The sequence below is a fragment of the Eumetopias jubatus genome, unplaced genomic scaffold (assembly GCF_037043125.1).
Source record: "Eumetopias jubatus isolate StellerSeaLion01/CBP00866 unplaced genomic scaffold, mEumJub1_p1.0 scaffold_10, whole genome shotgun sequence".
NCBI lineage: Eukaryota > Metazoa > Chordata > Mammalia > Carnivora > Otariidae > Eumetopias > Eumetopias jubatus.
Genome location: NW_028274816.1, coordinates 38,942,383 through 38,963,336, shown reverse-complemented (window position 1 = coordinate 38,963,336; position 20,954 = coordinate 38,942,383). Strand labels below are relative to the sequence as shown.

Genomic DNA, 20,954 nt, shown 5'->3' with positions numbered 1-20,954 from the left:
GGGGTGTGTGAGGGTCTTCACCCTGCCTCTGGCCCCAGCAACCCCATAGAGCACCCCTGGGAGGGCAGCCAGAGGGCCAGGACCTGTGACCCGAGGACACATAAAAACAAGGACCGCTGGCCGTCATCGTTGAGAAACTCTGTTTCACCTACGATCTGGGCCTTCCAGCTCCATGCCCCGGCAGGGCCAGGCTCGCGGTCCTGCAGGGCTATGGCTCCTCAGAGAGGGAAGGCCTCTCTCCGGGACGATGCCCCACCCCCTGCACCCACTCTGGGGGCCGCCACAGGGCCAGGCCTCCAGCCGGCCGTCTCGACATTAGCTTCTATCACGCGGTGCCCAGCACAGGGGATGTGACTGAGACCAGGACCAGGGAACATCAGAGAGGAGCCCCTTCCCGGGCAGCATCCTGACCCACCACACAGGACATCCTGGGGGGCCCACCCCAGTCCCGCCACCCACCGTCTGCAGCCTCCAGCTTCTCGGGCCTGGCTCCTGCTGGCCTCTGGGCCTGGTTGCAGGTGTCCAGCCTCACCTGGCCCCCAGGCCCCCCAAGTGTCCAGGTTGGGTGGGGTGTGCTGGGCCTGAGTCCTCCCCGGAGGGGGGTTTCCTTCTCATCCAGGCGAGAGGTTTTCAAAGGGCTTCAAGCCCAGAACCTTCCTTCCTGAGCAGCCGGGGTTGGGCTGGAGCAGGTGGGTCCCAGAGCTCAGACCCTGAGGCCTCCTCTCGAGCTCCTCCCGCAGGAAACGACCTGCCTGGGGTGCGCTGTCCCCTGGGCGTGGTGCCACGTGTTCTAACCTTCCTTCAGCCACCCAGCACTGTGGCTGGGTGGCTGTGTCACGTGGGGCCGGCCTGGGTCCGGGCCGGCTGGCAGGCAGGCAACATTCCTGGGAGCCAGCTGCAGGGGTCGCGGCCGGCAGGGCCACGTGGAGGCCGGCTCCGCCGTGGGCCAGTGGGTGCTGGGCACAGTGCCCACCCCAGGGCATGGCCCTGGACACCCTGGCTGGGACCTCCGTGTGCCTGTGCCCTCATGCAGGCAGGGGGGATGATGCCATCGGCTACCAGCCCCTCCCTGCTGCCAGCTTCCTTGTACCCTGAGCCCCGCTCCCCACCTCTAGTGCTGGGGGGTGGACGCTCATGGTCCATGAACACAGCCTCTCTGATGGGCTCTCCCTCGGGCTGGGCTCACCGACGGCTGTGTCTCGAAGGTGCTGACGGTGCCGGGGACCCAGGGGGCAGCTGCGTCTGGAGGATGGTGGCAGGAGCCAGAACCAGTGCTGGGCCCCCCAGAGCAGCCGACAAGCCAAGGGCCCGGGAGAAGGGGCCTGGTCCCGGGGAGACACGCGGGAGCCCAGGTCCTCCCGCCCCACAGGCTCCAGCTTCCCACACCCCCGTCCGGCCCTGGGGAGGGCCAGGCCTTCTACAAAGGGTAGCTTGGGGGGCGGGGCAGGCCAGGACGGGGAGGGCTGGGCCTAGGTCTCCTGGAGCTGCCCTCGGACCACTGTGGGTGTGCACCACTGGCCAGTGGGGTTAGAAGTGGGCAGGGAGGGAGGCCCCTGATGCCACAGCCCCCAGCTCTGCCCCTGCCCCACCCACCAGCTGGGGCCTGGGAACTTCTCTTCCTATCGCTGGAACATCGCTGGAAATTATTGATTTTTTGACACAGAACAACAGCCCATCTTTATCGGGCTGAACCCTGGCCCCAGCTAATGGTGGAGCTAGGGCCTCCTGGGAATCGCCGGCAGGGTGGGGCCTGCGGGGGCCCTTCACCACTGGGGGGTCAGCAACACGAAGGGAAGGGGGTCTGTGGGGGCTGGGATGGGGCGGAGCCATCTGGACGAGGCCCCGGGTCGCTGGTAGGGGCCCTGCGGGCAGCTCAGAGTGAGGTCTGGGGGAGGTTACGGCAGGGGCTGCCTTGAGCTCTGATCGCCTCATCTGAACCCCAACCAGAGCTCCCTGGGGGTGGGGTTGTGCTCTCAAGACACTGCCCCTGTCCGGGCAAAGCCAAGAGCTGCTCAACTGGCAAGAGGAGACACAGGGTGAGAGGCAGGGCCCGAGACCCATGGGTGGTCTCCGTGTTGGGCCCGCAGTACTGCCCTGCTCTGCACCCTGGACGGGGCCTCCCCCTCAGCCCCACGGGGCCTGAGAACACCACCTTCCCGGCACCTCCGAGTGTGAGAACTCATGGTCCCTCCAGCCTTCTCGAAAAGCCAACTGTCCTGGGTCTCTGGGCCGCAGTCTTCCCAGCTATGAATCAGGGAGAGGGAGTCCCATTAGCTCCTGGGAGACCCTGAGGCCTGGGAGCTGGGGTGGGGGTCCCCGGCTCTCCCCAGCCCTGCCTTGTACTGGCGGCGGGCTGGAAGCAGGCTGTGTGAGAAGGTAAAGAAAATGCCTCCCGTGCAAACAGCCTCTCGGGCTCCTATCGGCGTCCTGGCCCCTGCCCCTGTTTTTCCAGGGGCCGACGCCACCGAGGGCCCTTCCTGCCCATCCGGCCTCCAGCTCACTACCTCCTGGCCTCTGGCCTGGCCAGCCTACCCTGCTCCCCGCCTGGGCTGGGGTGTGGCCAGGGGTCTAGGTCCAGTCGCCCCTCTGTAAATGGAGGGTGGTAAGTGAGGGTTGGTCAGAGGCCGGGTGGTCGCAAGGGTGGAGGGATGGCCCTGGGTAGTGACCCCCGCCTGGCAGGTGCCCGCCTCCAACCGGGGGGGGGGTTGGGGGGGGCAGCAGCAGGCACCGAGGTCAGCCAACGTCAGGAAGAACATGACACTGTCACCGCCTACGGCCCAGTGAACCCCTTAGGGATTACAAAGATCCTTCCAGAAAAGCCAATAGTCCCTGAGCACCTGCTGATCCTCTATGAGCCCTGCCCCTCTCATTTGCCCCACCCACGAAGGAGGTGCTCTCACATGGGGAGGGAGGCTGGGACCCAGGGAGAGGCCTGGGCCTGCACGGCACACGGAACCTGCAGACACCTGCTTTCTCGGCGCTGAGCAACCCGGTCCTCAGACCCGCCCCTCCCCCTCCCCCGCCACGCCACCAGGGTGGCTCTTCTCCCCCTTCCCAGACGAGGCCAAGGGTCAGAGAGGACCTGGCCACACAGTGAGGGGGGTGACGGAGTTCAAGCCCAGGGGTCCAACTGCATCCCGTGCTCTGTCCTTCATGCCCCTGGAGGGGGAGGCAGGAGAACAGGGCTGGGCCAGGGCAGGGGAAGTGGGTGAGGGTCATGGACAGAAGCCCAGCTCCTTCCTGCCTCTCCTCTGCTCAGGAACCCTCAGGCTCCCCACTGGGCCCCGAATCTGGCTGGAGCCCACCGCTGGGCTCCGCGGGGCGTCTCGGCCTCCGGCGCACGGGGCTCACTCCCACCTCCACACCTCACCCCTCGCTCGTCTACCAGGGCGGTGGCACGTGTCCTCCGAGACGCAGCAAGGTCCTGGGCCATCAGGGAACGGGCTGTTGCTGCCCTGGGGCAGGGCAACTGGGAATTATGCAGAACCAGTGAAGGCTCAGAGAGTGGGGCCTCCCCGGCGTCAGCCCCAGAGCTGCTGTGACTGTGGGCTTCAGCGCTGGGTGTGTCCAACCCACGCGAGTGTGCGCAGGGCGATGCATGGGCCGGCCAAGTGTTTAGGAATCCTTGTAGAATTCGCTTCTTTTAGAATCGTTTCTCCCTCTTCTAGAAATTCTACAGGTTGGCAAAATAAATTACTAAATAAATGGCTTCCCATCATCAAGACTACTGTGATGGCGCTCCTCGCCCCCCCCCCCAGATGCCTGTCCATGCAGAGAGGACTGTCCTGTGACCAATTCCCAGGAGCTGAACTGCTGAGTCAAGGCAAGAGCTAGGGGCTCCAGCCGGGCATCTGGGAGCGCCGGCCCGGCGGGGGCAGAACCCAGGCTCGGGAAGCGAAGGACCAGCTGGCCCCGCACAGACCATGGCTGGCTGAGCACCTGCCGAGGCCGCTGCGGGGACCCGGGGCGGGGGGGCGGCGCAGAGCCGTCTGTCTTCTGTCTGCGGGGGCAAAGGGGGGGTCCCGGGCCGGGGGGCAGGCGGGCGGGTGAGGGGTCCCCCCTCCCCGCGACGACACACAAAAGCCCCCGCGATAGCATCACGCCACATTTCAGGCCCAGCTCGGCCCTTTCGGGCAGGATATGACCAGCCCTCGAGCCAATGGCGGCCCCTTTGTCCCATCTCTGGGGACCGATCTTATCGGCCGCGTCCACCGCCGCCGTAATGGAAAAACACGATGAGGAAATCAAAAGTTACGCACAGAGATAGAGGAATAATAAATAAATAAATAAATAAATAAAGAGCGAGCCCGCACTGGTGGAAGGGGAGGGGTCTCGGGGAAGGGAGTGTCGAGGCCCGAGGGGTGGGCGGCAGGGCTCCGGGGAGGGCCCGGTTCCCATCCTGGGTCTGAGAGGGCTGCTGCACCTCGCCAAGCCTCAGTTTCCCTGTCAGGTGGGTGTGACCGAGGAGCCCACTCCTTGGAGCAGGGGCAGATCCTGCGAGACCCTGGCACGCGCCAGCAGAGGCTGCACGGCCATGGTGCCCTGCAGCCCTCTGGCCGCCCGCCCTGCCCAGGCCCGTCCCCGGCCCTCCTCATGCCTCCAGACAGCTCCGACGCCCTGTCCCCATCCCAGAGGAGCAGCCTGAGCCCACAGAAGGGCACAGTGGGCCTGAGGTGCCCAGTGACAGGGGACAGCTGGAGGCCGTCTCGGGCCCCGCCGGCCAGGGGGAACAGGGGAGGGACAGGGAGGCGGACAGCGACACCAGCAAGGGGAGTCCTTCTGCTAGCCAAGGGGCAGGACCAGCGCTGGTCCCAGGAAAGGAGCCCTGCCGGTCTGTGTGAAGGCGACAGCCGTGGTGGCTGCCGTGGAGGGAACGGCCTGCGTCAGGCGCCAGCCCCATCACCCCCTGGGTGTCTCCCAGGTGCGTGTCTGTGGCCAACACACCACGGAGGCCACAGGCTGAGCACGCTGAGCTGAAGGCCACACGGCCAGGCTGGGGAGAGTCTGAGCTTGGGCCTAGGAGGACAGGGAGGAAAAACTTCTGGAAGGGGCCCCCAGGTGTGGGCAGGCAGACCCAGACCTGCAGCGCACTGACATTTGGGAGGTGCTGGTAGGGCCGAGGCCGCCGCTCAGACACAGCCTGGGGCCAGGGGCCAGTCTGGCTGGGACAGGAAGCTGGGTGGGAGGGCGGAGGAGGAAGCCAGGCTCGATTAGCGCCCGCGGCCGAGATAGGCCACCCTGGCCACAGATAGCCGCTCCCGGAAGGCCGGTGAGGTCAGCGGGCAGCACAGGGCAGGCGGCCAGGCCTGAGCCCCCACCCGCTGCCGGGCGGCCGAGGACTCAGGCCCCAGCCACACGCCCTGCCAGCCACTGAGCTGCCTACTTGCCCCCCGCCAGGCGGCGTCTACACCCTGGAAAGGGTTGGGGGAGCCGCCAAGAACCGTGTGCAATGGGGCTGGGAGGGGGCCACTCCCCAGGAGGCAGGGCTGCGGGCTCAGTCCCCACTCAAGAGCCCAATGGTGGCAATGGGACAGCCTCAGTTTCCCCATCTGTAAAACGGGGGGTGTGACATCTGCTGTCAAATTTCCATCAGCTTTCTCACGGGTCTCGCGAGTCCACCCACGAACCCCTATGGTCCACCCCCACATGGTGGTCAGCCCCTCCCCCAGCCCTCCCTCCCCCACTGCAGACCCACTGCAGGGCCTTTGCTGGGCTGAGCTCTATGCGGCGGGTTACCCAGCGTGTCTGCAGCCTGCTCTCCCAGCCGTGCGCGGTCTGTGCCAACCCCGCGGGTGCTGCCCCCCCACCAGCCCCCCTGCTTCCCTCAGTCTGCATCCCTGGCTCAGTGTCCGAGCCCCTCACTGCTGTCCCTGCCACAGCCTGTGGCTCCAGGAGGGCGGTGGCTGGGCTGCTTGTTCAGGCCGTGTCCTCAGTGTCTATTACAGGGGCTGGTACACAGTCGGTGCTCAATGAACAGAAGCACCGGCTAGTGAGCGAACGGGGATGCACTCTGGCTGCAGGACGGCGGTGTCTGAGTCTTGCTAACATCTGTTTCTCTCACAGGTCCTGGTCCCGGGGGATGTGCGGCCCCTGTGTCATTGTTGGGGGTGCAGTCGGAAGACAGAGCCAGCCAAGGGCCCATCGGGGTGCCAGGTGGATGGCACCTCCGCTGTCAAGAGCCACTAACCGCGGTGAGGGGCTGGCCCAGGGTCAAGGGGTCAGCAGCCCAGCCATGGGGGAAGCCACAGCCAGCTCCACGCCTCAAGGGTCCCCACCGGGGAGGGACAGGGAGGTCTTACCACAGACGCCCCTCTGCACATGGCCTTCCTGGGGTGCTGTGCGCGGCCTGGCCCCTGGCGTCCACTGGGTAGTGCAACAGGGGGCATCTGTGTGGGCCAGGCCAGCAACAGAGGCCAGGCCACAGGCTCATGCATGGCCTGCACCTCAGCCCCGGCCCAGGGGCCCAGTCTGTAGGCCTTGCTCGGAGACGTGGGCAGGCCTGAGCTGTGGCGGTGGACGCAGGCCGAGGTCCAGGCCCCCTCTCTGGCCCAGGACCAATGTCATGGAAAGAGCTTGGGGCCAGGGGGCAGTGGGCAGCCGAGGGGCCCATCGATCAGCCAACCACCCTGGGCCTGTGCTGGTGGAAGCCCCTGAACTCCGTTTCCTAGACAACCACATATGCAAGGCAGCCCCCTTGCTCTGAGCTTGCCTCCTCCCTTCTCATCCCTGCACTCACCCCGGCTGCAGCAGGGCTCACTCTGGCCTCAGGACTCTCGCCTCCGCTGTGCCCTCTGCCCGGGGCACTGTTCCCGGGACAGTGGTCCCCCTCCCTGTCCTGGTCTGGGTGCTGCGTGGGCTTGGCATCACTCCCCCTCTATTCCTCGGACATATGAGGGTACTGCTCCTGTATTATGCAGTCTCTGTCTCCCGGGCTCAGGCGTCAGCTCCCTGGCTGCCTGCAGGCTGCTGGCCCAGGCAGGTGTCTAACATCCAAGTGTTTGTGGAGTGAATAAATGACCTCCTTCTCTTCCTACTCCTGGGCCCTAGACACCATGCTCTTTGGGCTCTATGGCCTGTGTCCCCCCCCACAACACAGCTCTAAGCGGGGGGACCATCTCCCACTGTGGCCAGCAGCTGCGGCATGCCTGGCCCCCAGCAGGTGCTCAGTAAACACCTGGGCAGGAAGGAAGGCTGACTGCAGCGACGCACAGCACCCCTGCCTCCGGGGCTGACCCCCATCTCCTGGAGCCTTGGGCTGCTCAGCTGTGAAATGGGGAGGCTCAAGGATGGGCAGAGGGTGCTGTGTGGGTCTCAGGGCACCCATCCCCTGGGGGCCACATGGTGTGGACTCCCTTCCCGGGGGCCCAGAAGACGTGACTCCTGACCCAGCCACTGGGTCTGGTCTCTGGAGCTGACCCCAGGCTGACCCTTGCCATCCGCCATTACCCTCTCCCTCCCCCCTCCCCCCATCTGTTAATCTAAGACAAATAGGCCTATCGGGCCGCGGTGCCAGGCCCCACGATAACGCAAAATAGCTGAAATGATTTTTCCCACCCACACATGCCGAGCCAGGGGGAGGGGACGCACGGCCAGCCCGTATCGGTCCATCTCCCAGGCTGTCCATCAGGACAGGCCGTCCTGCCTCGGCAGCCCGACCGCCCGCTGCCCGATAACAAACCTTGAGGTTTGCCTAGAAACTCCGCAGTGAGATTAGTCAGCCGAGCAAGGCCCAGATAGCCAGCCCCACGCCCTTGCTCACACTCCAGGGGCGAAGGTTCCAGCAGGCTCCCCAGGACCCCAGGGGTGGGGGGGATGAGGCTTCAGCGCTCGAGCCGGAGAAAGCTGCCTCCTCTGGCCCATTACAGCACCACGCTCTCTGGGGGTGCGCTTTCAACCCACCCACTGCACGGCACTGAGCCACACACCTCACTTAAAACCCTCCAGTCTCTCATTTTATAGCCAAGAAAGCAGAGGCATCTATACTCCCTACACTGAGCCCAAACCCCGACCAGTCTGCGCCCATCCTAATGCTCCAGCCACACCCACTGTACTCAAACTTCAGGGCCTTTGCACGTGCCAGCTCAATGCCTGGACACCCTCTCCCCACTCCAGTTGGTCCTTCAGGCCTCAGCTTGGGGAAGCTTCTGCTGACCTACAGTGCCACGAGGACATGGTCAGCCTTCCTGTCTCTGCCTCCAGGGCCTGACATGGGGACAAAAAAGGTAACCCCTGATGCCAGTCAGATTTTGTTTTGTCAACAGTGGTCACCAGGAAAGAGTTCTGGGCTCCAAGGCACTTGTGGGTGAAAGGGACCCCTGCCCTGGGGCTCTGATCACAAAGCCAGGCCTGGCCACCAAGTGTGACTCTGACCACCCCCTTCCTTCTTCATAGTGACCTGATGTCCCTGGAGCTGGTGGGGGGCCCCTGTGGGCCTCCCAGGTTCACCTCCCTGTTCCCCACCTGGCATGTGGCACCCGCAGTGGACAGCCCTGCACTCAGCAGCCGGGTGCACGCTGCTCCCCAGCCGGGGTGTCTGGACCTTGGCTCCCAGAGGGGCAGATGGAGAGCTGGTTCTCGCCTGCCCTGTGCCAGGCAAGCAGGCAGGGAGGGGACCTCACGCCACGAGGCTGGTTGCAGAGAAGGCTCCCAGACCCCCCTGGGACTCCCCACAGCTGTTCCCTTCATCTAGTTCCCCATGACCTGGCCAGGCAGGCTGAGGGCATGCTGACTGCCACGGGACAGAGGCTCCCATGGGGGCCAGGAGGTGGGTGACGGGCCCAGGACCCCCACTCAGGATGGGACCCTACAGGCTCTCAGTCCTAACAGGGGCTGGCCTGCCTGCCTGACCTGCTTTTTCTAGATGTTAGGTGGGGAGACAGGGTGTGGGGAAGGGGGTGATGGCAGGAGGGCGGGGGGGCGGGCATGGAGCGGGGGGCCGACCCCTCACAGGCAGAGAGCTCCTGGCCAGCTGCCCTCCAGACATGCTTTGGGGATTACAGATTACAGCTCTCAGTCATTTGCATATCGGAATTTTAAACAGCCTGCCCCTCCAGTGAACAAGGTCATTTCAAAGATAAAAATACCGAGCTCTCCCCCTTCCTGACACCCACCCCCTTTCCCTTCAAAGCCCCCCAGCCCAGCAACCCCCTTTCCCCAAGCCCTTCCCCACCATGGGCTGTACCCCCTCCCTACAGACCACGGACCAGGCCTCGATCGCACTCCTGAGCCTTTACTCAGACTGTCCACTTGTGACCAGAGGACCTCCTTGCCCTGTGGGGCCCGTGTGGGGGCCTCCCTGTCCGCCAGGATCTCCTCCCTTTCCTGCACACTCCGTGGTTCACTTGCTGGTGTGGCCTGAGCTCCCAGCATGGAGCACACATCCCCGCACACCAACTCATGAGGGTCCAGAGAGTATTCATCCAACACTGGGTGGGGGCTCTGCCCCAGCCCCCGCCGGCCCGAGGTGGGCTGCTGTCCCGCTGCTCAGAGGACAGCAGGGACAGAGCCGGCTCAGAGCTGGGTCTGCAACCCTGCCTGGCCCCACCGACTCCAAGCGCAGTGGGGACCTCTCGTGCCCAGGGCAGGGGAGAGTGGGCGGGGAGGGGAACGAGACCACACCGCAGACAGGGAAGCGAAAGGCGGCCTCTCCCTGCCTCAGGGCCTCGTGGCCTTTCTGGCCTGAGAGTGGCTGCTTCTTGTGGACCCTGCTGACACCCCACTTCCCAGAGGAACCCACGCTGCCCGGGCGGGCAGATGACGCTACGGCTGGCCCTCTGTGTGCTGGTCCCCCGGGAAGCTACCGTTCTCCCTAGCTCCAGCATGGACAGGAGGAAACGGGGGCCCCAAGAGGTCAGGCACCCAGTCCACAGTCACTCGGCAAAGCTGGACCCAGGCCGGGGCAGGTATGCTCGGGGGTCTGTGATCCTGCCTCTCTGCAAAGCTATGACGGGGTTGGCGGGGGGCGGAGGGGGGGGCTCCCATGGGACCAGTCACGCTCGAGAGCTAAGCCAACAGAGCTCACAACTCTTTCAAATGAAGACACATCCCTGAGCACCTCCCCAGACTGCTTTTGGAGCTCCAGGGTCAGCAGGTATCAGGTGGGGCAGGAACGGGCCTAGGAGACCATGGGCCCCTCACGCATCCCGGACCCGCTCTCTAGTGTTGAGGACGCCCTTTCGCATCCAAGACCGCCCCTGGGTTGGTGGTGTGTCCAGGCCCTCCTGGGAGGCCGCCCTCCTGCCCGGTGCCCTGGGGGTGCCTCCTGGGGGTGCTCACGACCGGCTGCTCTGGGCCTTGACCACCAGAAGTGCAGTTCCACTGCACACGCTATGCTGAGGCCGAGAGGCCCTGAGGCCCGGTCTCTGCTGGGCTGTGGTCACCGGCTCCTGGGCCTCCCTGGGTGGTGGGTCCCAGCAGGGGCAAAGGGGGTCCCCGAGAGCCCCATGAACCCTGGCTAGCAAATGGCAGCCAGAGAGGGGAGGTGGGGACGAGCAGTGTGTGCCGTGCCAGGTCCGTGCTGAGCCCTAAGCTCTGTGAGGTGACCGAGGCCTACCTTGCGCAGTCTGGGTGGGAAACGGAGGCTTGGGGCCCAGTCATTCCCCCAAAACCAGACAGTGCACGGTGCACTGGGGTCCAAGCTAGCCCCTTCATCCTGGAAGAGAACGGTATCCGGTGTCCCCCAGGCTGACCCCCCAAGCCCGGTCCCCAAGCCAGGTGGTGGGGCCAGCACTTTTTCCCCATCTGGGGACAGAGAAGCAGCGGCCAGCCAGAAGCAAGACACAGACTCAGAGACACAGGGAGGGAGAGAGACTTGCCCAGGACATGCAGAGGGGCTCAGGGGTCAGACAAGGGGAGGGGGAGCAGGGATTGTGGGCAAAGGCCACGGCGGCAGGCCCCCCTCCCGCGGCAGGTCACTGGGCTGGGCACTGCCCTCAGGGACGCTGGCCTGGCCAGACCCTGGCAAAGCCCTGCTGCCCCATCGCTGGCACGGGCAGCCCCGCAGAGATAAGGATGCAATGGGCCTCTCTGGCTTCCCTGGCGGACGATAAGTGTGGCCTGTCCGGGGTCTGATAGGGGGCAGGCACCACGGCGGTTGGCCAGTGGTGGCTTATCGGCCCATCACTGCCCACTGCACAGAAATTCCTATCTGTGGAGGCTGAGAGGGAGCCCCCCAGCCCCGGAGGATGCACCCCAGCCCTAAACCACGGCCACCCCAGCTCCAACCCCCCTGCCCTGGGGTCAGTTCCCAGCCTCTCGGGGCCTCTGTGCCCCCATCTATAAAATGGGGGTGAGCACTGTGTTGCCTCCTGGGGTGGCAACTGAAGCTGGCGTTGACACATCGCAGCTCCTGCTCCGGAGCCGGGCGTGAACCCCCAGAGCTGGGATTGCACCCTGGGAGCCGGGCCTGAACCCCCAGAGCCGGGCTTGCACCCCAGGAGCTGGGTCTGTACCCTGGAGTCGGGTCTGCACACCACTTTGCTGCTTCCAGGCTGGGTGACCTTGGACAACTCCCTTTGTCACGCTGTGCCCACCTCAGAGGCTGGTGTGGGGGCTGCCTGGTGCTTTCCTCCCCATGGACGCTCTCCCCGGTGGTTGTGGCCTCAGTCAGGGCCCCTCAGGCATGTGGGTGGTCCCTGCTCCCCCCATCGCAGCAGGAAGTTTCCTGATAAAGACTGAAATGTGAGGGGTTATGGGGCCCGTGGCAGCGCTGACCTGGCTTCTGTGGGGGCCGCCTCGTTGTTACCTCATCTGCAGCTGGAGAAACTGAGGCAGGGAGAGCAGTCTGACCACAGGGTCCCTGCCCAGCCCTAAGGCACTGTCCTGTGTGCAGAATGGCCCCAGTGTGGACCCAAGCACCCAGCATGTAGGCATGTGGCTTAGTGATGCCTGACTAGGCCCTGAGGGCCTCAGGGACACATGGCCCTGCAGCCCCCCTGGCCAGCTTCTCCTTGGTGGGGACAGGGCACATGGCTGCCACCTATCTACCAGGACACCCGGGCACCCCCCCGCCACCAATGGGACCCCAAGAAGTGGGGGGGGTGATGGCTGAGGGACATAAACCCAGTCTGTTTGAAGGGCAGCGGGCTCGCTGTGCTGGGGGAAGCAGAGGGGACGCCCAGCACTGTCTTACCCAGGATGCTCGGCTCCTAGACAACACCATGGCCCACCCAGGTGGGAGGGGCTGAGAGCGGACTCGCTTTCCCCGAGGGGTGGGGTCACCATCCTGGTTGTGAGCGCCAGGCCAACCCCTCCTTCCCATGGCCCTCCGAGGAGGAACGGGGGTCCCCTCTGCCCTGGCAAAGCCCTCCCTGACCCCGCAAGGCAAGGCCCTACCTATGTGCCCCTTGCCACGGCCCGAGCCTCACTCTCATCACCCCTGCACACACACTCCGAGGATCATCTGCTCATAGCTGTCTGTCGGGTACACAGCAGGTACTCAATGAACGCTTCCTGCACCTGCACGTCTGAGCCAAGGGCAGTCTCACCCCCAGCCCTTGAGAACAAGCCATACCTGTGCTCAGAGATGCAGCCCCACACCCCCCGCACGCCACCCCACTTTCCCCAGAATTATGGAGAACACCTCTGGTCAGACTTTTGGCTGCAAACTGGTGGTTGGGGCGATGGGTAGCAGGAAACCACCCTCAGAGCCACGCCCCGCGCTCCAGCACTGGGCAGGTGGGGCCGACGCCTGCCTCCCACGTGACTGCAGCCACCCCACTCCAGCCAGAAGCCCCAGCCTGGGGCGAGGGGGACGGCCCTCCAGACGCACGCCTACAATGCCTCTCCCCCCGCCCTCCCCACCTGAGGCTCCTCTTGCCCAGCCAGAGGGGAATGCCTCCTGGGAGCCCCCGCGGCGCGTTAGCATGGCGTGGTGCCTGGCCCCACAGGCTGGCTGGACTTTGGAACAGGCACAGGCTCTGGCCCAGAGGGTCGCCACTGGCCTCCTCAGCCAGGAGGCGGGGCCTGTCCCACCCAAGCCGCCAGGACAGCAGGCTCCCTGGATTTTCAGAAGGCTGGGCCCCCAGGCCCCGACCGACCGCCCGCCCGCCCGACCACAGGGGTGCTTTACCTGGCCCGCTCCAGGAGACGCCAGACTCCTCCTCCAGCCTTGTCTCTGACTCCTGCCCCTTCATCTCCTCGGGGCCTCCTGGGGGCGTGGGGGGCGGTGGCGATGGTGGGGGTGGGGGATTAGCGTCTGCAGACAGAAAACACCATCAGGCCCTGCGATCCCTGGGCGCTGATCCACCCACCTCCCCACCTCGCCCTGTGGACGGGAGGGAAACTGAGGCCCAGGTGGGTGAGCACGTTCCCAAGGTCACCCCACACCCAGGTTTGCGCTAACGGGGGACAGACACCTCAGTTTTCTCCTTGGCCTTTAAAACCTCTCATCTCCTCATTAACTGCAGCAGTAATCGTTATTCCAGCTGCAGCTAATAATTAGAGGGTAGGGTGGCCTAGAGGGCACACGTGCAGGCCCCAGCTCCCTGGTCTCCTCCGCCGGCAGCTGGGGGCCCCCGCGAGCAGGGCCCTGCACCCAATTCCAGCCCAAAGGGCATATTTGCCTTCCCTGCCGAGCCTGATAACTACCACAGCCCCCAATCGATGAGCTCCCATAAAAGCCCCCCCTTGGTGACGTCACACGCCCGGCAGATTATTAATACCCGAGATAAGAGCTGTGATTAACATCAAATAAATCAATCACACAGTATAAAAGTCCTATTATTTTTGGCTATAAATCAACGTGGCTGGCATTTGAGCTCCAGCCCTCGCGCGGGAGCCGCGCTGGGCCCGCCCAAGAGGCAGATACGGCTCCTGCCGCCTTATCTCGCCCATCACAGCGTTATCACCACGGCCTGTGCCAGGTGCAACCCCGGCTGTTTTTTCCAGCTCCTTCCCCGGTCCCGCCCCCACCCCGCGCAGCCCCAGCCCCCGGCTAGCAGATCAGATAAGGAGCCCCGGCTCCCCTGGAAAACCACCGGGTCAAAGTCCACCAGCAACAGCCACTTGGCCTTTGGCAGCTCAGGGCGCCCCCGGCAGCACACAGCACCTAACAGTGGGGATGATGGTGGCAGTGACAAGGGGCCCCTTACGCACTCCTGCAGCCTCGGCCGCCCAGACACAGATGCAGAAACTGAGGCTCAGGCAGGGCAGGAGCACGGGCCCCAGGGAAGGGCCGGGCGGGGGGGGGGGGAGGGTCGGGCAGAGGGCTGCACAACTAGCCGTGGTGATGAGGCGGGCGGCAGAAATAATAGTAATGACCGCAAAGCGGCTCCCCGGCCACTGTCCCTGGGTGAGCTGGGGGTAGGGGAGCCTCGGCCCCCCGCTCTCGATGAGCCTGCCACTGCGCAAAGGGCCACCAGGTCTCAGAGGACGAGGCTCGTTGGGCTCCTGGCCTGTGGTCATCGCAGGGGGCAGGGCACAGATGCTCGGAGACTGGGAAACGCTGGGGGCAGGGGGTCCACAGTGAGAACGTCTGCCTAGGATCTCCATTGCCCACTGGCCAGTCTCTCGCGGCCTCTGAAGTGGCAGATCCGCCCTTCTCTGTGCATCCTTCTGGTCTCTGCTCAGTGTCACCCCCGCCCCATCTCTCCTTCACCCCGTCATGTCACCTAATCACTGCCTTCTGAAATGGTCCACTTTGGGGCTACATCGCCCCCATCAGACTACGGCCTGGGGGTCATTCAGCCCCGTGTGCCAAGAGCGTCACGGCCCCGAATGGGGGTAAGACCCACGGCCAGCAGGGGGGAGGCAGGGAGAGGTGAGTCCGGCTCAGAGCAGCCACACCAGATCCCCCACTAATACCCCAAGCCAAGTTTCCTCCTCAGGAAAACAGGGGTGAGGGTGCTGACCTCCCCCACACGTCCACCTCAGGGAGGCCTCTCCTCCTGGGGGTACGGCTAGCTAGAGAAGCTGCCCTTGCTTTGAGGCCCGCTGGGGACCTGTCCAGGGCAGGCTTCCCGGGGTCAGGTTGATTCACCTCTGGGTCTCTCCCCAACACCACCCCCACCCCCGAAACTGCCACCAAGAGGGTCCAAGGAAAGGTTCCAGGTGCCTGGGGTGCGGGTGGGGGGAGCAGGCTCTGTACGAAGAGAAATCAACCTGAATCCAGACCTGGGGTCGGATCACTGCTCGGGTGTTTACAGGCTGTGTGACCGTGGGCAAGTCCCTTCACCTCTCCGGGCCTCATTCCCTCGTCTGTAAAATGGGGTACTGTGCCGTAGCAGGAGAACCTGCTATGCGCTGAGAATATGCGTGTGGAGGCCCCGCTGCCCCATCCCACAGAGGGTAAATGGAGGCGGGGGAGGGCATGGCTTTCTCGAGGTCACTCAGTGGCCCAGGACGCCCTGTCCAAGCCTGGACTAGACCTTCCCCATTGAGGCCTTCGTCTGCCCCTTTGCATCAGAAGGGGCTGGACTCCAAGACCCTCCTCATGCTGAGGGTGTATGTGTCTCCTGCCCCCGCCCCTCCAGGCGTCAGGCCCCTGGCCGCTAGCTGCCCAGCCACTGGCCCACAGACACCAGCAAGCACAAGGTGCACTTCACCGGTGAGGACATGGGAAGGGGTGGGGCAGCGCAGGGCGTGAGACGCCAGCCTGTCGTGCACCCACCGCCGGACTCACCTGGACTGGAAGGGCTCAGGGGCTCGGGCTCTCCCACGGCCTCAGGCTCCGGTGTTCCGGCCTCCCGCTCTGGGTGGCTGGCGTCCATGGCCTGAGCCTCTTCCGTAGCTTCCACGTCTCCAAGGGAACCTGCAGACACAGCCCAAAAGGAATCGTGAGGCTCTGTGGGGCGATGGCCCCCCGGCCTCCAGACCCCCCCCTCCCCGGGCAGAGGGGTATAGGCTCTGCCACCTCACAGGGCCAGAGGCCGTGAGCGGCGCCCCCAAGACTTGTGCACACCTCACCCTCATATCACCCCAGTCCCTGCAACAGTTCCCACGCCTGGGGTCACTCTGGCGTCCCACCCCCACCTCCGCAACCTCTCAGCCCACTGACCCCTCTGGCCAGGAGGGTGGTCCTGGCCCCTCCCCGGGTCTCCCCTCCGCTCTGTTCCAAGCTGTGGGAGCAGCGACGGTGCCTCTTCCGGTTCAGGGGGCTCCTGGGGGCTGTGTGGACCACAGCCCTCGCCTCCCCCTCGCCAACACCCTCTGGGGGTTCACGGAGCCCCAGCATGAGGGTAAATCTCTCCCGGGCCCAGACAAGTCCCCCGAGAAGCCCTCCCCACTCAGCTACCGAGGTTTGGGAGCTTCGTGAGGGTGGGCCCGTGTGCGGGGCCCAGGAAGTGCTCAGAAAACGTGGCTACGGGAATGCGTGCTTGATGGGGCACAGGTGCGGGAGGGCACAGGTGTCGGCAGTCAAGCCTCTGGGACCGGAGGGCCTCAGGCCTGCGGCCCCAGATTCCAATTGTCACCTTCCCTGGGAGGCCCTTGCAGGTCTGCTCCACGGAACCCCCTTACAGCTGAGAAGGCGGACTCAGAGCCCAGAGACTTCCTGGGGAAGGAGGGAAGCCAGACCTGCCAGGGCAGCACCCTCCATCAGACCGGCGTGTCCGGGGGAGGGCGGGCAGAGGGGAGATTGGTGAGCAGGCATCCCTCCTGATTCTGCTCTCCAAATCTCCCCAGGCCCCCTCTGGCTGGTTCGGCCTGGGTCCTGAGGCCCGGAGACAGGTGCTGGGGCTGAAGCTGCCTCCTGCCCTAGTTACCTTCCCAAATGGCTCCTCTAGCCACCTGTCCTGCCCTGCCCCGGTACCCGCCACCCCTCCCCCCCAGTCATCAGGGAGATGATGCCCATCATCTGGGCATGGCCATGGGGCAGGGTCCTGACTCACAGACCCCTGCTCAGCCCAGGCTGCCAACCCCACAGCAGCCAGGCCCTCTTGCAGCTGAAGAAACGTCTGGAAGTCATGACAACAACTGCAAATCCACGTGTTGGGGGTGCCTGATGGGGCTGAATGGGGCTTGCTCTTGCTGGCATCGGGGACGGAGGTATGTGGAATGGAAGGGCCACCTCTCAGGGGCTGAGCTCCCCATCCCTGGAGGCAAGCAAGCAGCAGCTGATGGAGATCTGACTGGGATTCCTGCCTCTGTGACCTTTTCTACATCATGACCCCCATGGGGATCTGGTGAAAGCCAGTGCCTTCTCCCCAGAAAACCCAGAGACCAAAATGTGCCATTTCAGGGGCTTCTCACCAAACCCCTAGTCTTCTTCTGGTGCCCTCCCTCACTCCCCTCCTTCCCTGTATTTCCCCAGAGGTGAAACCTGGTGCCACCAGCCAGCGTCCACCACGGGCCACAGGAGCTGGCTCGGGGCAGCGGTCCAGGGAGACGATGATAGAAGGAGCAATGTGAGAAACGAGGCTCCACCTGACTTTCCCAATGTAGCAATTTCCATGGGGCAGGGAGGTGGGCGAGCTGGTTTTGTTTGCCTTCCAGCTCAAATCCCTGGTCACTGGCAGACGGCGGCCGGCTATAGTAAGGAAAACCGAGCGTTCCTGGCGGGGCGGACGCCCTTCCTGCCTCCCGCCAACATGTCCGCCTGGGGCAGACACTGCTCCAGGAGGCAGAGGTGCCCAGGACATCGGGACTCTGCGGGGGGACTCCCAGGCCCGCTGGGGAGACCTTCAAAGAACAACAGACGGGCCCCAAACAGGAATCAACTGATTCTAAGTGCTGGGAGGGAGGGGGGCAAATGAGGGAGGCGAGAGCAGGGGAGATGCCGCCAGCAGAGCTCAGGCAGGACAGGCAGCTGGGAGTGTGCAGCTCCGGGTGGAGGGCCCGGGGGCTGGACAGGGCTCGGCTTCGAGGCTGGGGAGAGGCCAGGGCAAGGAGCGGATGCTCACCCCGGAGGCACTGGAGGGCCACAGAGTCCCTGGCAGGGTTGTTTCCTGGCTGCAGCCGTCTGGACTCCAGCTCCAGACCTGAGTCCTAGCCTCCCCGGGACACCCCGGAGCCGTAATTACAGGAGATGGGGAGGTGCTCACCAGCCCGTGGCCGGGCCGAGACTGCACAGAACCAGCCCCAGGCCGAGTCTTGTGCTTTCCTGTCAACGCACCCACATGGACAGACAAGCCTCTGAGGTGGACTGGGCACAGCCCAGCTGGTCCACTGTGGCCCCTGGGACAGGTGGGAGGCCCGACCTGCCGTGGCCTGTCTTGGCACGCATCCGGGCAGGAAAGCAGAGGCTGCAGGGGAGGCTGGCCTCAAGCTGCCCCGCCTGTGGGGTTGGTGCTGAGCAGGTGCTGCTGGCCACGGCGGCCAGCAGCCCGGCAGCCATCCCAGCCTCGGTGGGCAGCACAAAGGCCTCTGGGGTCAGCCTGAGACATGCCTGTGCCTCCTGGGCTCATCAGAGCTCCAAGGGGATGGCCCGTAGCTGAATGGCCATAGGACCTTAGGGCCTCAGTCACCTGCTCTGGTGAACGGGTACGAAGCCACTTGCTCTCAGCGCCCGCAGGGACCACAGCGTTGGGGCAGAGCGGACGCCCCCCTCTGCACCGCTGCCTGACCCCAGGGATGCAGCTCCGACTGTCAGGGCCCCGCTCAGGAGGGCCTCAGCCACCCAGGGAGGCCCCAAGCTCGTGGCGGGTCCGTTTATGGGAGAACAAAGGCCCCCGCGCCGCACAAAGGCATGACAAGGAGCGTGAAGAAAGGGGCTGCCGGGCTGCAGCAATTTATTCTAATGCCGCTAATTCAGTTCCACCGCAATTAAAGCCGCTCTGATAATGTCGGAGACAACGGCCAACCAGCAAATCGCTCCGAGCCCACGAGGGGATGTGTCATGGCCAAGGCTGAGCCGTGCCTGCCTCGGCACCCCAAGAGCGTGCCATCCCGCCCCTGGGACACCCTGGGGTCCCACTCCACCGAGGGCTTGGGGAGGAGGGTTCCTCCACTGGCCACGCATCAGAGAGACACTGCTGCTTCCCTGGCTGCCCTGAGCCAGGAATGAGCCCCACCTGACCCCTGCGGGATACTCTCTGGCAAAGATCCCAACAGCTAGGCCAGGCCAATCCATGCAAGACAGGTGTCCGTGCTGTGTGACCTCAGGCAAGTCACTCTACCTCTCTGTGCTCGGAAACCACAACAGCTCCTATGTCACAGGGTGAAACGTGTAGTAAGTGCGCACCAAACATCGTTAGCTGTCGCCACCTGCTGCACAGCAGGGCCTGGGGAATGGGGTGGGGGGCGTGTGGTTATTAAGCATCATCTGTCGTACGTTAGCCCTGTGCTCAGCATTTTACAATGTTCTCCTTTAACCACCCCTGCCCGGTGGCCCAGACTGTAGGGGTGGTGGGGAAAGTGTGTGTGGACCGCACAGGGGTGGGGAGGGGGCTGGCCGGGCCCTGAGCCAGTCATGATGGGCAGATCTCCTCCCAGCCTCTCAATACCACCCAGAGGTTACAACCCACTTTGCAGATGAGTAAACTGAGGCCCAGCAAGGTGAAGTGACTTGCCTATGGCCCCCATGAGGAAGCAATGGTGGGGGCGGGCAAGGCAGGACCCTCCCCAGACATGCTACCCCTGCAGACGCTGGCTCAGGCAAAGCCCCCTCTGCACCAGGGTGGCCCCGTGCGTCCCTTCACCCTCCGGACGCCTGGATCGAGGGTGACGCCGGCCGCACAGCCCAGCAGGGTGGAGAGGCCAGTGCCCAAGGCTGGACCCTGTCTGGGGGTGCCCGTGGTGATGATGGCGGTTGCAGAGCTGCCCCCGCTGCCCGGAGCCCCTCAGTTATCACGGCGAGCAGAGGCCCCGCGCCGATCCGTCTCCTGCTCATTAAGCCGGACGTGGAAATGGAAATGAAAACATAATAGCTATTTGATTGGGGGCGAGATAGTTTGCATATTGGCTGGGCGCTGATAGCAGAATTTCATCAACTCCCGTTCTTCATGCTTTAAGACTGAATTACGGAGACAGGCTCTGTGCGGCAGGATGATCCCCGCTCCCTTCCGAGTCCCCGAGCTGCACGACTAACGGCCCCTCCTGGCTCTGATGGTGAGGCAGCTGGTGGGGGGGGGTGGCTTTGAATGACCACCTCTAAGAGAGTTGGAGCTGTTCTCTGTGGAGGGGACAAAATCCCCCCAGACTGTGGCCCCTAGGCAGACCTGTCAGGCAGGGAGTTGGTGAGAGTGTCTCCGAGCACGGGACGGGGAGTCCCAAGGCCCTGGGCCTCCCGCTGGTCGCAGCTGGTCCCGCAGACTGCACCTGCATCCAGTGGAGGTGACTACCCGCACCCCAAGACCACTGGAAACATGTGAAAGAACCAGGGCAGAGTCCCCAGGAGCCCCCCACCCAACTCGGGGCCTGACCACCGTGTGATTCTTTACCTGAGGTCCCGCCCTGTGCCCGCCCATTACGTGGGTCCTTTATGCCTCTCTGGGAAGGTCCTTCTTCTTACACCCCATTTACAGAGCAGAAGACAGAGGCCCAGAGACCTGCCCTGGAGCCCCTCCTGCGTCAGGGCTGGATTTTGAAGGTCGGCCCCCTGGCCTGGGGGCGGGGTGGGCACTGATGGACCGCGTGGCCCTGCCCTTCCGCTGGAGTGCCGGCAGCCCTCATCCTCCACCACTGTTCTCTCATTCACCCCTCCTTGACCCCCGGATTCATTAACCTGTCCAACCCTTCCTGGGTCCACCGAGGGCCAGACTCTGCCCCAGGACATACCCCAAGCAAAGTGAAAAACCCAAGTGTGGCCACTGCCACGAAGGAGAGGTGCAGGTGCCAATCAGGGAAGCCTTCCCGGAGGAGGTGACAAGTGATGGCGATCTGGAAGGGGACAGGGGATGGCCTGCAACTGGGGCCAGGGAAAAGCATTCCGAGCAGAAGGCACAGCAGGAGGCTGAGGCAGGTGGCCGTGTGCAGGCCACACCTCCCCGAGCCTGGTTTCCTCATGGAAAGCAGGGCTGGGGTCAGGGTTCAGCAAGGTGGTGCCCTGGTGCTGAGCACAGATGGGTTATTATGACAAC

The 20,954-nt window shown here is 64.5% G+C and overlaps 1 protein-coding gene across 2 annotated transcripts in view; it reads right to left on the bottom strand.

Annotated features, from left to right (window-relative positions):
• Positions 1 to 20,954, bottom strand: part of ZFPM1 (zinc finger protein, FOG family member 1) — a 67,390-nt gene that overhangs the window by 24,863 nt on the left and 21,573 nt on the right. For both annotated transcript variants that reach the window (XM_088027530.1, XM_028097398.2), the window contains exons 2-3: positions 15,620 to 15,748; positions 13,070 to 13,195 (exon numbers count right to left, since the gene is read on the bottom strand). In XM_088027530.1, the coding sequence (XP_087883656.1) occupies positions 13,070 to 13,195; positions 15,620 to 15,748 (255 nt within the window). The remainder of the gene's footprint in view (positions 1 to 13,069; positions 13,196 to 15,619; positions 15,749 to 20,954) is intronic.